The 16,463-nt window shown below is 43.8% G+C and overlaps 1 protein-coding gene across 21 annotated transcripts in view; it reads right to left on the minus strand.

The window, feature by feature from the left end:
- gse1b (Gse1 coiled-coil protein b) overlaps positions 1-16,463 on the minus strand; it is a 709,689-nt gene that overhangs the window by 60,164 nt on the left and 633,062 nt on the right. For all 21 annotated transcript variants that reach the window (XM_059993212.1, XM_059993213.1, XM_059993211.1 and 18 more), the window contains 2 exons: positions 10,598-10,764; positions 8,388-8,582 (listed from right to left, as the gene is read on the minus strand). In XM_059993212.1, coding sequence (XP_059849195.1) covers positions 8,388-8,582; positions 10,598-10,764 — 362 coding nt within the window. The remainder of the gene's footprint in view (positions 1-8,387; positions 8,583-10,597; positions 10,765-16,463) is intronic.

Genomic DNA, 16,463 nt, shown 5'->3' on the forward strand with positions numbered 1-16,463 from the left:
GCCTCCACCACCGTTGCTGGGACTGCCTTCATTGGCGTATAAAAGGCTGAGGGGTGATCATGAGGAGAATAGATAAGGTGAATGTTCACAGTCCTTTTCCCAAGACAGGGGAATTGAAGGTGAGAGGGAAAAGTTTTAAAAGTGGGCCAGAGCTTTCATACAGAAGTTAAATAGATCCCAAAGGAAATTAGTGTCATGGTAGCATTGCAGGTGTATAGATATACAAATATTAGAAGAGAAGAAGAATAAAAATTAAAGTTGTCTTAAAAATAAGCTGTACAAGATTTCCAAGTTCACACTGATAAGATGGTAGTGTAAGAATTACCATAATATTATACAGTAATGGGTGCATATTCACATCATCCAGATAAGAGATAATGGCAGTATTGTGATAGCAGGGTATGGTAAACAGAGCTAAACAGAGGCTAATAACAGTCTAACAGGAGCGGGTCATCACATCCCTGGCTATAGCTTGACTCATTATAGGACCTAATGGCCAAGAGTAAGAATGACCCATGTAGCATTCTTTGGTGTTTCGTCGTGAGGCATATCAAGACCCTGCTGCCCCCCTCACTGGATCCCATGCAGTTTGCGTACTGTCCCAACCGCTCAACAGATGACGCCATTGCCACCACCCTCCACCTGGCCCTAACCCACCTGGACAAAAAAGACACGTACATTCGGATGCTGTTCATAGACTTCAATTCAGTTTTCAACACAATCATCCCTCAGAAACTGATTGGAAAGCTGAGCCTACTGGGCCTGAACACCTCCCTCTGCAACTGGATCCTAGGCTTCCTGACTGGGAGACCTCAGTCAGTCTGGATCGGGAGCAGCAACTCCAACACCATCACACTGAGCACGGGGGAATCCCCAGGGTTGCGTGCTCAGTCCACTACTGTTCACTCTGCTGACCCACGACTGTGCCGTACACACAGCTCGAACCATATCATCAAGTTCGCCGATGACACGACCATGGTGGGTCTCATCAGCAAGAACGACGAGTCAGCTTACAGAGATGAGGTGCAGCGGCTAACGGACTGGTGCAGAACCAATAACCTGTCTGAATGTGAAGAAAAGAGATGGTTGTTGACTTTAGGAGGGCACGGAGCGAGCACTCCCCGCTGAACATCGACAGCTCCTCGGTAGAGATCGTAAAACAGCACCAAATTTCTTGGTGTTCACCTGACAGAGAATCTCACCTGGTCCCTCAACACCAGCTCCATAGCAAAGAAAGCCCGGCAGCATCTCTACTTTTTGCGAAGGCTGAGGAAAGTCCATCTCCCACCCCCCCATCCTCATCACATTCTACAGGGGTTGTATTGAGAGCATCCTGAGCAGCTGCATCACTGCCTGGTTCGGAAATGGCACCATCTCGGATCGCAAGACCCTGCAGCGGATAGTGAGGTCAGCAGAGAAGATCATTGGGGTCTCTCTTCCTGTCATCACGGACATTTACACTACACGCTGCATCCACAAAGGAAACAGCATTATGAATGACCCCATGCACCCCTCATACAATCTCTTCTCCCTCCTGGTGTCTGGGAAAAGGCTCCGAAGCATTCAGGCTCTCACGACCAGACTATGTAACAGTTTCTTCCCCCAAGTTATCAGACTCCTCAATACTTGAAGCCTGGACTGATACCTTGCCCTATTGTCCTGTTTATTATTTATTGTAATGCCTGCACTGTTTTTGAGCACTTTATGCAGTCCTGTGTAGGTCTGTAGTCTAGTGTAGCTTTCTCTGTGTTGTTTCTTTTTACGTAGTTCAGTCTAGTTTTTGTACTGTGTCATGTAACACCATGGTCCTGAAAAACATTGTCTCATTTTTACTATGCACTGTACCAGCAGTTATGGTTGAAATGACAATAAAAGTTGACGTGACTTGACTTAGTCTATTACTGAAAAATGGCATGCCAGAGTGGCATGCAGAGAGTGAGAAACATTGTCCAGATTGACTTCTAAAACAGTGGCAGCCATTCTAATCAGTTTACTGAGCCTGTTGGCATCACCCGTGTCGATGCCATTGTCCTAGAACACCACCACATGGAATATTGTACTGGTGACAACAGGCTGGTAGAATGTGTGAAGGAGGGGCCTGCATATGCCAAAGGACCTCAGTCTCCTCAGGAGGTAGAGGCGACTCTGGCCCTTCTTGTACACAGCTTCTGTGTTAGTGGGTATATGGAACATGCTGCCAGTGGAAGCTATAAACAGGGAGGGGGGTATAATTGCAATGTTTAAGAGGCATTGAGACGTGTTCGTGGATAGCCCTGGTAAAGGTGGAATTAATTGTGGACTAGAGAAAGGCCGGGAAACTGGAGAACTGTGAAGGAAAGTGGCCAACAGTGAAGCAAAGCCGTGCAGAAAATCCAGGCAGGACGGATCAACAAAAGAAGCCCTGTCCCTCTGAACTGTCCGTTGTTAAACAAGGTCCTACTGTATCTATGGACTTCAGTCATAATTGCCTTACAAAACATTGCCGGCAGAATCTTGCAGAGAAAGAAACCTAGCAGTGTGAGCACAAGGGCACACACATGGCCTTGTTTATAACCAGCTCGGTGTTTTATGTTCACAGAACAGAGGATGTACTGCACACTGTTTTTACTTGTGCTGAAATGCCCTCTCTTTCCAAAGGGGCTGGCTCCTGCCAGAAGCGAGACACTCACTGATGACAGCTGTCTTTGAATCCATTTTTCATGTGCAAATCCGAGCAACGAGTGTTGGGAAACCATCCAACCTTCGCTGATCATCACAATGACCTCGATGGTATTTCATATTTATAGGCACTTATCCAAATTTACAATCTTCCAGGCAACAAGCGGTAGGTGGCAGAGATGGATTTTGTATGCTCGCTGCTGCTCCATCGTTCCTCTGCTTTTGAGGCTTTATCTAACCTACAATTCATTCTGTCTGTCCTCACAAGATTCGAGCTGCTCTGAAGCCTCTTTATCAAAATGCACACAGCATTCGTTAACAAGATGGGCAAATTAATGGCACAATTAGAAAGAAATGCCCATAATTGCAAAAATTCCAAGGTATTCCAAACTTCAAAGTAAATTTGTTATTAATATGTGTATATCATATACAACCTTGAGGTTTCATTTTCTTGCAGGAAAATACAGAAGAACAATAGAATGCATGAAAAACCGTACATGACAATGGCAGAGTCTCGGAAAGTGATTCTGCAGGCTGAGGAGTCAGTGTAGCGCTAAGACGAAGGAAGACATTCATGCCAGTCCAGGAGCCCGATGGATGTAGGGCAACAACTGTTCTTAAACCCAGTGGTGTGGCACCCAAGGCTCCTGCACCTCCCACCCAATAAAAGTAAACGCTTTTCAGAGGAGGCAAGATACAAAAGAAGGCAGGGTAATCTTTAAGAATAACGGTCTTCAGAATTACTGTAGAATACAGGCAGAACAAAGGAAAAAGGTCAGAAAACTAAGAAGCAGAGAACATTGCTGTGCTTATTAAAGGTACCCAAACTGCAATAGTTATGTTAGGGATGGTACAGATCAGGAGTATTCAGATGCATGTAACAAGGGAAATACAGTACTCATGGAGCAATTTAATCCATATAAAGACCAGACAAACCAAATGAATAGGCTACTTCAGTTCTTGCATCTCGGAATGCGAAAGGCTTACCTTCGGGAAAAGCGATCAGATCATAGAGGATCTTATATAAAAATTGCAAGTGATTTACTACAATCTGAAACTTAAATCTCAAAAAAAAAAAGAACTGCAAAGCTAAGAAGCCTGAGTTTTCTGTGATGGCTTGGAAACTACTTCAACTAATTCAAAGAGTTGCACAGCATAGAAAAAGGTCGTTCAGCCCAATTCACTCATGCTGACTCTCTGTGTGAGGAATGCTGCCTGGATTGGAGGGTTTATGTTATAAAGAGCAATTGGATAAGGTGGGGCTGCTTTCCCTGGAGTGAAGGAGGCTTGTTCTCTGGCAGCTCGTTCCATACATCTGTCCCTCTTGCCCTCTTGTGTGGAAAATCGTGTCCTTCACGTCCCTTATAAATTTCTCCCCTCTCACCAGCAACTAAACTTCCTCATTAGGAAACACTGCAGCCATTCGCTTTATCCTTGGCCCTCATGATTTTACACATGGTAAGGCTAGGGTGCCTAAGACACTTGCACAGTATTTTAGTAATTTTATGTATTACACTGTACTGCTGTTAAAACAAAACAGATTTCATGACATATGTGAGTGATTGCGATGATATGGGTCCCTATTGTGGACTGAGAGTGGGAAGAGGGCAGGGAGAGGGGAATCATGGTTGGGAAAAAGGAGGGAGCAGGAAGCCCCAGAGCGACGTTCTGTAACGATCAATAAACCAATTGTTTGGAATCAAATGACCTGGCATGGTGTCTCAGGGCTAGGTGTGTCTGTGCCCACGCCACCCCCTGCCTCTGGCACACTCCTGCCACCTGTCTCACAGTGCTCCACCCTCATCATTCCCAACATCCTGTGCTTCTGCCCGATTTACAAACTCACTCTCCATTCCATGTTGTCAAATACACAGTATTGTGCAAAAGCCTTAGGCATCCTAGCTACATATATACTGTATCTCTGTAAGTTCACTCCTCCGCCTCCTTCATGCCAGGGGAACAGTCCCAGTTATCCAATTATTCTATATCACTCAATCCCTCCAGTCCAGGCAACATGCCCACAAGTTTTTTTCTGCATCCTTCCCAGATTAATCCCATCCTTCCTTTTGCACGGTGACCAGAACTGTACAAAACATTCCAAGTGGGGCCTAACCAACAACTTCATAAAGAGTCACAGAGCTATACAGCACGGAAAGAGACCCTTTGGCCAAACTAAACCATGCCTAAATGAGCTGGTCTCATTTACCTGCAATTGGCCCATATCTCTCTAAATCTTTCCTAGCCACCTGTCCAAATACAACACTTATCATAAAACAACACAGCACAGGAACAGGCCCTTCGGCCTACAAAGTTGTGCAGAACCAATTGAATTACTAATCAAATGGCCAACTAAACTAATCTCTTCTGCCTACACAATGACCATATTCTTCCATTCTCCTCACATTCAAGTGCCTATCTAAATGTCTCTTAAAGCTTCCACCACCACCCCAGGCAGTGTATTCCCATCACCCACCACTGAGTGAAATCTTGCCCCTCACACCTTCTTTGAAACTAACTCCTCTCACCTTAAATGCATGCCCTCTCGTATTAGGCATTTCACCCCTTGGAAAAAGATATTGTCTACTCTATCTATGCCTGAATCTATCTATGATTGAAACATATAAGATTATTAAGGGATTGGACACACTGGAGGCAGGAAGCATGTTCCTGCTGATGGGTGAGTCCAGAACTAGAGGCCACAGTTTAAGAATAAGGGGTAGGCCATTTAGAACAGAGATGCGGAAAAACTTTCTCACCCAGAGAGTGGTGGATATATGGAATGCTCGGCCCCAGAAGCAGTGGAGGCCAAGTCTCTGGATGCATTCAAGAGAGTTAGATAGAGCTCTTAATAGATAATGGGGTCAAGGGATATGGGGAGAGGGCAGGAATGGGGTACTGATTGTGTATGATCAGCCATGATCACAGTGAATGACGGTGCTGGCTAGAAGGGCCGAATGGCCTACTCCTGCACCTACTGTCTATTGTCTATTGCCTTTAAATGTAGTGAACATCTTTTGAGCTGCTTCCAGTACCTCTGTATCCTGTCTTAAGTAAAGGAATTACAACTGTACACAGCACACAGCACTGAATGTTTATTTATTTAGTGATACAGCGAGAAGAAGGCCCTTCCAGCCATGGTACATCAGCAACCCCTGGCAACCCTGACATAATCATGGGACAATTTACAATGACCAATAAACCTACCCAGTAGGCCTTTGGGTTGTGGGAGAAAACTGGAGCGCCCGGGGAAAACCCATGCATTCCTCAGGGAGGATGTACAGAGACTCTTTTCAGAGGACACTGGAATTGAACTGTGAGCTTCGAGCTAAAGAGCGTTGTGCTAACCACTACGCTACCATGGCATCCCAAGTGTGGCCTTAGCAGCATCCAATACAACTGCAACAATACTTCCCTATTTCAAAATTTCAATATCACCCCGCCAGCAATAAAGATGAACATGCCATTTGCCTTCCTAACAACTTGCTATACATTGCCTGCTAATGTTTTGCATTCACACAACAGGAACACCTAGATCCCTCTGAGAGTGACAAAGATAAGAGGAAACTATAGCTAGCATGACATCAGTGCGAGAAAAAGCGCTATAATCTATTATTAAGTTAGTGTGAACAGGATATATAGAAAATAATAATAGGGTTGGGCAGAGTCAATATGCATTTATGAAAGGAAATGATGTTTGAACTGTTAACAGTTTTTAGCGGAATGGATAAGGGAAAACCAATTGATTTGAAATATTTGAACATCTATAAAGACTTTGATAAGGTACTACTTAAGAGATTATTAAACACAATGAGAAAACACATTATTGCCGTAATATATTAAAGTGTGGATTAATTAACAGACGGGAATCAATGAGTAGCAATATGCAGGCTATTTTCCGATTGAGAAACTGTGACCAGTGGACGCCTCTGGGATCAGCTGATGACCGCCTGAATCTGGTGGTGTGGACAGGAATGATAAATTCAAGTTTGCTGATGATACAATCGAACAGTTACCTAGTATGATAAGATGAACTACTGACCTGATATTACACCTTGTTATGACCTTACACCTTATTGTCTACCTGCACTGCACTTTCTGGATAACTCTTATTCTACCTTGTACTACCTCAGTACATTGTTGTAATGAACTGATCTTATTGCAAGACAAGATTCTCACTGTACCTTGGCACACAGCATGAAAGGATATAGGAGAAGGCAGGAGATTGGGGCTGACAGGGAAAATGGACCAGCCATGTTGAAATGGTGGAGCAGAGTCGATGGGCCAAATGGCCTAATTCTGTTCCCATGTCTTACGGTCTTATATGATGTAATAGTTTCAGACTGCCATGTGTAAGAGCTTCCTGTTTGAAAAATTGGTTGCTATGTGGGCAAACCGGTAGCGCAGCGATTAGCGTGACACTATTACAGCTCGCGGTGCTCCAGAGTTCAGAGGTCATTTCTGGCACAGTTCTGTAATGAACCTGTACGTCCTCTCCGTGAAATGCATGGGTTTTGTTCAACTGCTCCGGTTTCAGCCCACTGTCCAAAAATGTACTGGGTAGGTTAATTGGTTGTTGTAAATTGTCCCATGATTAGGTTAGGGTTAATCAGATTCGTCAGGACTTGCTGGGGCGGCGTAGCTCAAAGGGCTGGAAGGGCCTGCTCCCCACTCAACTGTGAAATAAATAAATCTTTCCTTAAGTCAGCCGAAAAGCAAATGAGCACATTCCGAAAGAGAGACAGAACACTACTTCAGCATAAGTCATTACAATTGCCATCGTGACATCTGTTCAATTTGAGCTGTGCTCAGCCAATGCCACAGTGATCACAAGATGCAAAGTGGGGGAATTTCCTCTTTCCTTTACTGCTAGATGAGTGTCAAAGCTTCAAAATTCCAAGTAAATTTACTATCGAATTATATATGTGTCACCATACACTAGGTCATAGGGTGGGTTAAGGTTAAGGAGACAGGGTGGTGCAAAAGTGGAGGACAAGGTTGGAAATTTCAAAACTGAGAGACCAGCAAAGGTGCAGCTAGTACAGGAACATTTGGGTGGGGGACATGAGGGTGGTGGGGGCAATCGTTATTTGCATGGTGGGAGACAAGACACAGACAGCAGAGACGAGAGCAGAAGAAGAACAGAGACCGATCAGGAAGGAAGATCTGGAATAAAGGGCTAGGAAGCAATGGAAACTTGGGAGGAGTTTTCAGCAGTGAACAACAGAGGCAGGAGTGGAGAAAGAGCTGGTGATGACTTTGAGAGGAGGAAGATTAGGAAGAAGGGAGGAGGCCAAGGCTGCAACGGATCAGCTCAACCACTCCTGTGCCCAGGATAGGGATAGGGAATTTACTTCCAGGAAGTAAAGAGAGCAGTGGACAACCTAGCGTCTGCATAGACAGAGATTGGCTTGTATGATCCTGCCTGAGGAACCAGACGCACTCCTGATGAATGATCTCAGCCTGAAATGTCAACTCTCCATAGGTGCTGCCTGACCTGCAGAGTTCCTCCAGGAGTGTGTGTATGTGTTACTCTGGATTTCCAGCATCTGTGGAATCTCGAGTTTATCACCTCACATCACGCTTCTTTAGGTCATGCACATGTGCTTCATGTTACACAAGGCACATGTTCTGACACAACCAGAGGGCAATGGAACTAAAATGTAGGTTTATGGTAGAAGATTCCTTCGATGTAACTGAGCTGTTACAGGAAGCTGGGGGAAGTGTCTTACCTGAAAGCTGGGTGAGGGAATGGATGATGGGCAAGATAGCTGGAGTGATAGTAGGCAGAGGCAGCTGCCTCGAGCCCCATTGGCGGCAGTGCAGGCATGCGTAGCTCCTCCCCTGTGTGATACGGCCGGAAGCTGCGAAGGTAATCTTCCTGCACACTGCCAGACGCAACAACGTGAGGAACCGGGCGCTGCAAACTGTGCAGAACAAAATCACAAAGAGTTTAATTTTTTCAAGCTAGTACATATCCTCTAGAAACAAATCGATGTTCAAAGTAAATTTATTAACAAAGCACACTGAGCTGAACTGAAATATGCCTTTTGATTTTGTGTTTTATACCCTGTGTTTTCACTCATTTTTAATTGCTGGTTACATGATTTGTTTTTTTTTTAAAAATGTGGGGGCGTTGATTTTACTTTCCTTAAACGGGTTTCATGGTATTTCTTTATTTCATGGCTCTCTGTGGGAAAACGAATCTCAGAGTTGTATACTGCATACATACTTTGATAATGTAAACGTACTTTGAATATGAATTTGAGTTTCTGTGTATATCTCCATATACTTTGAATTTGAGTTTGAATTTCTGTGTATGTCATCACATACTTTGAATTTGAGTTTGAATATCTGCATACATCACCAGATACTAACCTTGAGATTTATTTTCTTGCAGGCATTTACAGGAAAATAAAGAAATGGAATAGAATTTATATAAAAATATTAACAATACATGAGTGGTACAGTTCTCGAAAGTGAGTCCCTTGGCTATGGAGTCAGTTTAGTAATGTGATTAAAGTTATCCACACTGGTTCAGTAGCCTGATGGTTGAGGGGTAGTAACTGTTCCTGAACCTGCTGGTGTGGGATCTGAGGCTCCTGTTCCTCCTGCCCGATGGCAGTACAGAAGAGCAGTGAGAGGAGAGCGTGGCCTGGATGACGGATGGTATTTTCTTTTCACAGCACTCCTTGCTCAAGGGTGGGGAGGTGCAGAGGCTACTTGAAAAACAAACCAAGACGGCTGAGAGACTGAGCGGGGGGGGGAGATCGACACTGCGTGATGCGCCTCCAAATAACTGAGTTCCAAGTTGTAAAAAGTACGCTCGATCCTTCATTACGAAACCAGCAAAGACGGCAATCAAAAATAGCAATAACTAAATTGATGATACAAGTGTGGTTAGCAAAATTAGTGAAGTGAGAGTAATGAGTGGTATAAAAATGTTTATTCCCTGGCTCACTCCTTCTCTAACTAAACTAAAAACGACATAAAGGGTGAATATGTGACAGCTCATTTACTTCTATCACACCCCAACCCACCTGACAAATTACCATAACCCATAATAAACGAGCAACACAAAATACAACACAGACAGACAGAAAATAGATACATGGCCTCTACAGGATGGATTAACAGAATGAGATACCCTCTTTGCAGTAAATGCATTTAAAGTTCATCTCTAAAGAAGGGTTTTTAAAAATCTCAAGTTGTAATCATTATTTACTCATGTAATGGCCTTACCAAGCACTAAACCTTAATTTCTTTGTAAACATTTCTTGTACAACACCCTTAAATAATCCATGATGCAAGAAGAATTGTCTTTCAAACTTGAGGCTTCAATGTGAAGTTAGATGTTGCTGATGCTGGATTATGTTCTGACGCAGTTGTGCACTGTCCCAGCAGGAGGGAGGGAGTACAGGCCTTCTGTCACCCTCGTGCACCCTGTTTGAGACAACTGTTTGAGAGACCAAGTCGTGGCTCACAATCTCATCCTGCAGTGTGTGCGGGCTGGTCTCTATGACATTGATGCATGCTAACAGGCTTAGATGAAACAGGCAGAACGACCAGTAACCAAATTCTCTATTTCTGCACAGAAAGATCCCACCTCTTATCCAACTTTAATCAGACACATCAGATGCCAAGCTGATACCAATTGCTTTGAGAGATGACACACTGCCTGGGTTGTGTGTCAGTAAATTTTCCAAACAGCATTTGTAACATAACATCAGCATCAGTAGCTCAACTCAATGACAGGCAGGAACATAGAACTAATAAAATATCTTGGCAACCACTTTGGTCCGGAGTTTCTGTGTTCTGTTAGGCTCCACGCAACCCTGTGGCTTCAGCCTCTACAGATTAGTGACCAGATGGTCCTCTAAGCCCTTTGCTTTTGCGCTGTTAAAACTCTGCATCTTGAAGATCACCATTAGTGTTAACTTACTTGAGAGGAGGGAACCGGGAGTCCTGAACAACAGTGCTGTGAGTGAGACCAAACGCGTAAGGGGCCCCAAGGAGGTGAGATGTGATAGATGGGGGTCCCTTCTCTGACTGATGCTGGGTCTCTGCGTGCATTCGTTCTCTACTGGGCCCCCTGGCCACTGGTTCTGGCTGGAAAGACAACAGAAATAAGGTTTTTGCATCTGATTTGCATCTTAGATTGAAGGCCTACAAATAGACATACAAGCCTCTATGACATTTACACTCAATTTGCAATTGGTTCTTTTCATTAGACAGCAAGAGGTTATTAAAAATTACTTAAGTAGAGCTGGCTATAAAAACAAAAATAGGAGCAGAATTAGGCCACTCAGCCAATTGAGTATGAATCAACATTCAATCATGACTGACTTTTTCCCACCATGAACCAAAATCAAGGCTGATTCATTATTCAGATGATGTGTTAAAATCATCGGCAAGGATCAAGGAGCATTCTGAAAATGAGAATAATGATGGCCTGCTGTTATACAGCAATCTGGCATCATGGCTGGCACAGACATTGTGGGCTGAATGGTCTATTCCCCCACTTCACTATTCTATGTTATGAATTCTTGTACTATGGCTATGAGTGGAATTTAGCTCACCTTTCAAAGCAATCTTGATTTGAGTTATATGTGGGGAAACTCTGGTGATTTCCCTTTGGGCCAGTTAGCAAGTGATCCCAGAACCAAAATAGATCCAAGAAGCTAAATTCATTTAATATCAACTCCTCCCTGCTGCTTTGAGTACAAATGTTCCTTCATACAGAAACACTAGGCCTCCTTGCCTGTGAAAGTCTTTCCTCAGTTTTCTCCAAAACCTTACAGTCCCCTCTTAGTACCCATGTATAGTACTGTGCAAAAGGCTCGGGTACATATATATATATATATATATATTTCATGACATATGTGAGGGATGATAAACCTGATTCTGATATGGGTCTCTATTGTGGATTGAGAGTGGGAAGGGGGCAGGGAGAGGGGGATCATGGCTGGGAAAAGGGGAAGGGAGAGGGAAGGGAGTGGGAAGCACCATAGAGACATTCTGTAATGATCAATAAACCAATTGTTTGGAATCAAATGACCTTGCCTGGTGTCTCTGGCTGGCTGTGTCTGCACTTGCGCCACCCGTTGCCCTTGGCTCTCCTTCCCTACCACCTGCCCCACACTCCTCCTCCAGTGCTCCACCCTCGCCACTCCCAACGTCCTTTGTCAGATATACAAACTCACTCTCTGTTGCACTTTGACAAATACAGTACTGTGCAAAAGTCCTTCAGCACCCTAGCTATATATAAGTGCCTACGATTTTTGCACAGTTCTGCAATAGATTGCTTGCACCAGCTGCGGCTTCATCATCTCCTACAGAAGCCACACTGTGAAGGGTCGAGGATAAAAATTCCATTGGCCTTGGGCTGCAGAGGGTAGGGTGGTTTCCTCAATCTCAGCCCAAGTCTCAGCATCTCACTGCTGGCTTTGGGCTACTATTGCATATTCTGCATTTTTTTTAAAGCACCTTTCCCAACTAACTGTCCTCTCCTCACCGAGGGGAGGGGGTTCTAACCAAACAAGACTCACATGCAATCTATATACTTTTGCAAAGCTGGCAGTGAAGCAAGTTCTAAATACAACAGTGAGAAAGAGCAATGAGCTAGGCGACAAGTCGAAAGAGGCGAGAGACACAGAAAACACATTCCCCCCCCCCCCCACACACTTTTTCCCATTTGATTGCTTCGGTCAAGATTCAAGGAACCACAGATTAGATTGCCCTAACCCTCTCACCCCGGCACTGGTGACAAGCTCTTTGATGAGGGACATTGGCTGTATTTTCATTTAAGGAAAGTTACAGTTGTGAACTGCTTCCGCTCTCAAGAGGTTGCCATGCTCTGGCTTAGGCTTATAGCTGATAATTGCTGACCCTTCCTGACTCCTCTGTGCTAACATGCAATATTAAATGTCAGTAATGTAATTTCCAAGCCAGCGCCTTGAACTGCCTCATTCTTTGCCTCTGCCTCCCCTGGCAAGGTTCCAGCCAGCCCGATACCTCTCAGGGACCCCCCCTTTGAAAGGCTAAAATATTCTGATGCATTTTTCATGTCGGTGGGAAAGATGCCACATCTCCCAGGCAGCCTGGATGCTTGGCGAAGCGTTAAAGTGATTCAGAGAACATTGACTGAAGTCAAAATCAAAGTTCAGGGAGCGAGCTCAGGCACGAGGCTCTTTTCAACATCAAGGAAAAACAATTCTTGAGCACTTTTTTTTTAATTTGTGAAAGATGATGACAACAGATCGGAGGTATCACATGATGTGATGTTCTGAAGTTCTAACGTTCTTGCATTCCCCACAGTCATGGAATCAGATGGGTTGGAAACAGCCGATCTGGCCCACAAAGGCTATAGATTTAAGGTGAGAGAGGAGAATTTAACAGGAAACTGAGGGGCAACCCAAAGAGTGGTGGGTTTATGGAATGAGCTGACCAGGTAGGTACATGGGTCAACCACATAATTTAAAAGATACTGTGACAGGTTCACAGATAGGAAAGTTTTTGAGGGATACTGGTCCAATAGGACGAGGTTAGATGGGAATTTTGGTAAGTGTGGTAGGGAATGTACCATGCTATATGTCTATGTGACGATAAGTCTACACTGACACTCGGGCGTCGATTTCAAGATTCAAGATACTGTTTATTGCCATTCTTCAGCACACGAGTGTAAAGAAATGGTTGCTACTCCAGATCCAATGCAGCATTAAAAAAAAGACATTTGGTGGAGAACATTCTGACGCTGCATCACAGCCTGGAACGGAGCCTCCAATGCACAGGATCAAGAGAGGCTGCAGAAGGTTGTCAGTTCTCAGATACAACCCTACTTGCCATCGGGAACAACTTCAAGAGGCAGTGTCTCAAGGTGGCATCCGTCATTGAAAACCCTCACCACCCGGGATATGCCATCTTTGCATTACTACCTTTGGGGTGCAGGTGTAGGAGCCAGGAGGCCCACACTCAATGTTTCAACCACAGACTCTTAGCCTCCAATGGCAGATTCACGAATGGTTTGTCAACCTATAAACACTGCGTATTTGCTCACCTTCTGCACTGTTTACCAGCCATCTTATTTGTTTATTTATTTGCTCGTCCAGGTTTATTTATTTATTTATTTATTTATGTGTGTTCGTATGTGATTTGTAGTGATTTTTGTGTCGTGCACTGTTCTGCTGCCTCAAAGCAACAAATTACGTGACAACTGTCATTGACAGTAAACCAGATTCTGATTCAGAAAAGATAAGTGTTCACAAGGTAGACAGGACTCTCGGTTATCCAAGTGCTTTCTCAACTTGAGTCAGCATAGTCGTTACAACTAATTTTTACACACACTGGTACTGAGAAGGTGATAAATATGAATATTACAAGTTCAGAGATTATCATGAACAAATCCTACCGAATTTTAGCTGACAATGCTACTTTGAACGGTCAGCACATTGTGGTTAACGTAACCCTTTACTGCGCCAGCTGTAAGATCGGGATTTCATTTCTGCTACTCTCTGTAAGGATTTTGTACATTCGGCCTACAACCATCTGGATTTCTCCCATATTCTAAAGATGTAACAGACAGGTTTAGTGACCTGTGGGCACACTATCCAATCACCAACAAGTGAAACTCCGCAGATGCTGGAAATCCGAGCAACACACACAAAATGCTGAAGGAACTCAGCAGGCCAGGCAGCTGTGGCCTGCTGAATTCCTCCAGCATTTTGTATCTGCTGCTCGGATGCTATGTGGGCACCAGAAAGATGGTAACACTTGTGGGCTGCCCAGCACAACGCTCATTGACTTGATTTGACATAAGCAGCGCATTTCACTATATATTTTGATGTACATGTGACAAATAAAGCTAAACTTTCTTTGTTTCTTCAAGTACATTCAGAGATGTTGCTTATCTCACCAATTCAGACATATGTTTACCATGTACTTGCTGTTGGTTATTGGTCCAAAACAGGTCCCATTTACCCTCACCTCTTGGCCCAGGCTTTGAAATAACCACAGCACCTTAAATGTTTAGATAAACTGACCAGGAACTGAATTGACTAACCTCAGTGGAAATAATGCAATGTTTGTCAAATAGTTCTTTCTTATTTATTTGTTAACAGGAAGTGGATATCACTGGCTCTGCCAGCATTTATCTATCCCCAATTACTCCTGAACAGAAGCAATTAAAGGTTAACTTCACTAGTTATGTCTGAGGCCACATACTGACAAGTATGGGTAATGACGACAGTTACCCTTTCCTGAGGTTTCTTGGTTATTATTACTGAGTCAAGTTTAATTTCTAGATTTATTCAATGGTATAGTTTCCAGACCTGAATTTGAGTCTTGCTGAAGGGTCTCGGCCTGAAACGTCGACTGTACTCTTTTCCACAGATGTTGCCTGGCCTGCTGAGTTCCTCCATCATTTTGTTTTTGTTGCTTGGATTTCCAGCATCTGCGGATTTCCTCTTGTTCCCAGTTTGTTATGGTGGGATTTGAACTCATGCATCCAGTCCTCTGACTGATAGTCCAATAATTTAGTCCATGTGCCACCATTCCTCCTGTCCATTGAGTCAGTGGTTCATAGGTAGCCTGCACTGCCTTTGAGCTTATCTGGCCATTGACAGACTGGAGGCTTCAGGGCCCAGTGGCATCTAATCTCTACATTAGGACCGCAAGGGCATTTACAACCATTAAACTTACTGGTGCCCCCAAATGTGGCCAAGCACAATTGAGGCATTCTCGGAGCTAAAATTAAATTAAAAATAAATCGAGGCTCTTTTGCTTTCTTCCTGTGGTTACCAAAACTTCCCGCCACAAGAGCGACTCAGCTACAGAGATTGATCAGAAGCAATAAATTATTATTTAAGTACTTCCCACTGTGCACTGCACAACTACCAAACAGGTAGTGGTGAGCCAAAGAAAGCTCGATACCTGTAAACAACAGAATGGGTAAGGTTGAAGCATGATCATCTGGTAAAGGCTTGGAAAAGAATTGGTTGCCTCATGAGATCTCAGAGTGCCTTATCCATCATATCTTCCATAGCCATTGACAGTCATAGAACTATACTGTACAGAAACGGGCCCTTCAGCCCAACTTGCCCATGCTGACCAAATTGCATAGTCCCATTTTACTTTGTTGTCCATACCCCTCTAAAACCTCTCTCCTGTCCAAATACCTTAAATGTCATAATTGCACCACAACCAGCAGAAGATATGCCCCAGTCCATCATGGGTAAAGCCATACCCACCATTGCACCCCAGCACATCTACACAAAGCTTGGTTGCAGGAAAGTGGCATCCATCATCAAGGACCCACACCACCCAGGACATGCTCTCTCCTCAGTATTACCACCAAGAAGGAGCTTACTGGAGTCTCAGGGCTCACGTCACCAGGTTCAGAAGCAATATTACCCCTCAACCATTAGGCTCTTGAACCAGAAGGGACAACCTCACTCATTTTTACTTGCCCTATCATTGAGATGTTTCCACAAACTATGGAGTCACTTTCAGAGACTCTAATCTCATCTTCTTGATATTTATTACTTATTGTTATTATTATTATTATTATTATTATTATTATTACTTTCTGTTTGTATTTGCAAGGTTTGTTGTCTTTTGCGCACTGGTTGAATGCCCAAGTTGGTGCAGGCGTTCACTGACTCTCTTATTGTTATTATTCTATTATGGATTTACTCAGTATGCCCACAAGAAAATGAATCTTAGAGTTGTATATGGTGACATGTATATACTTTTATAATAAATTTACTTAGAACTTTTAAGTTTGAATCTCTGGCAGTTTGTTCCATAAACTC

The sequence above is a fragment of the Hypanus sabinus genome, chromosome 17 (assembly GCF_030144855.1).
Source record: "Hypanus sabinus isolate sHypSab1 chromosome 17, sHypSab1.hap1, whole genome shotgun sequence".
Classification (NCBI taxonomy): Eukaryota; Metazoa; Chordata; class Chondrichthyes; order Myliobatiformes; family Dasyatidae; genus Hypanus; species Hypanus sabinus.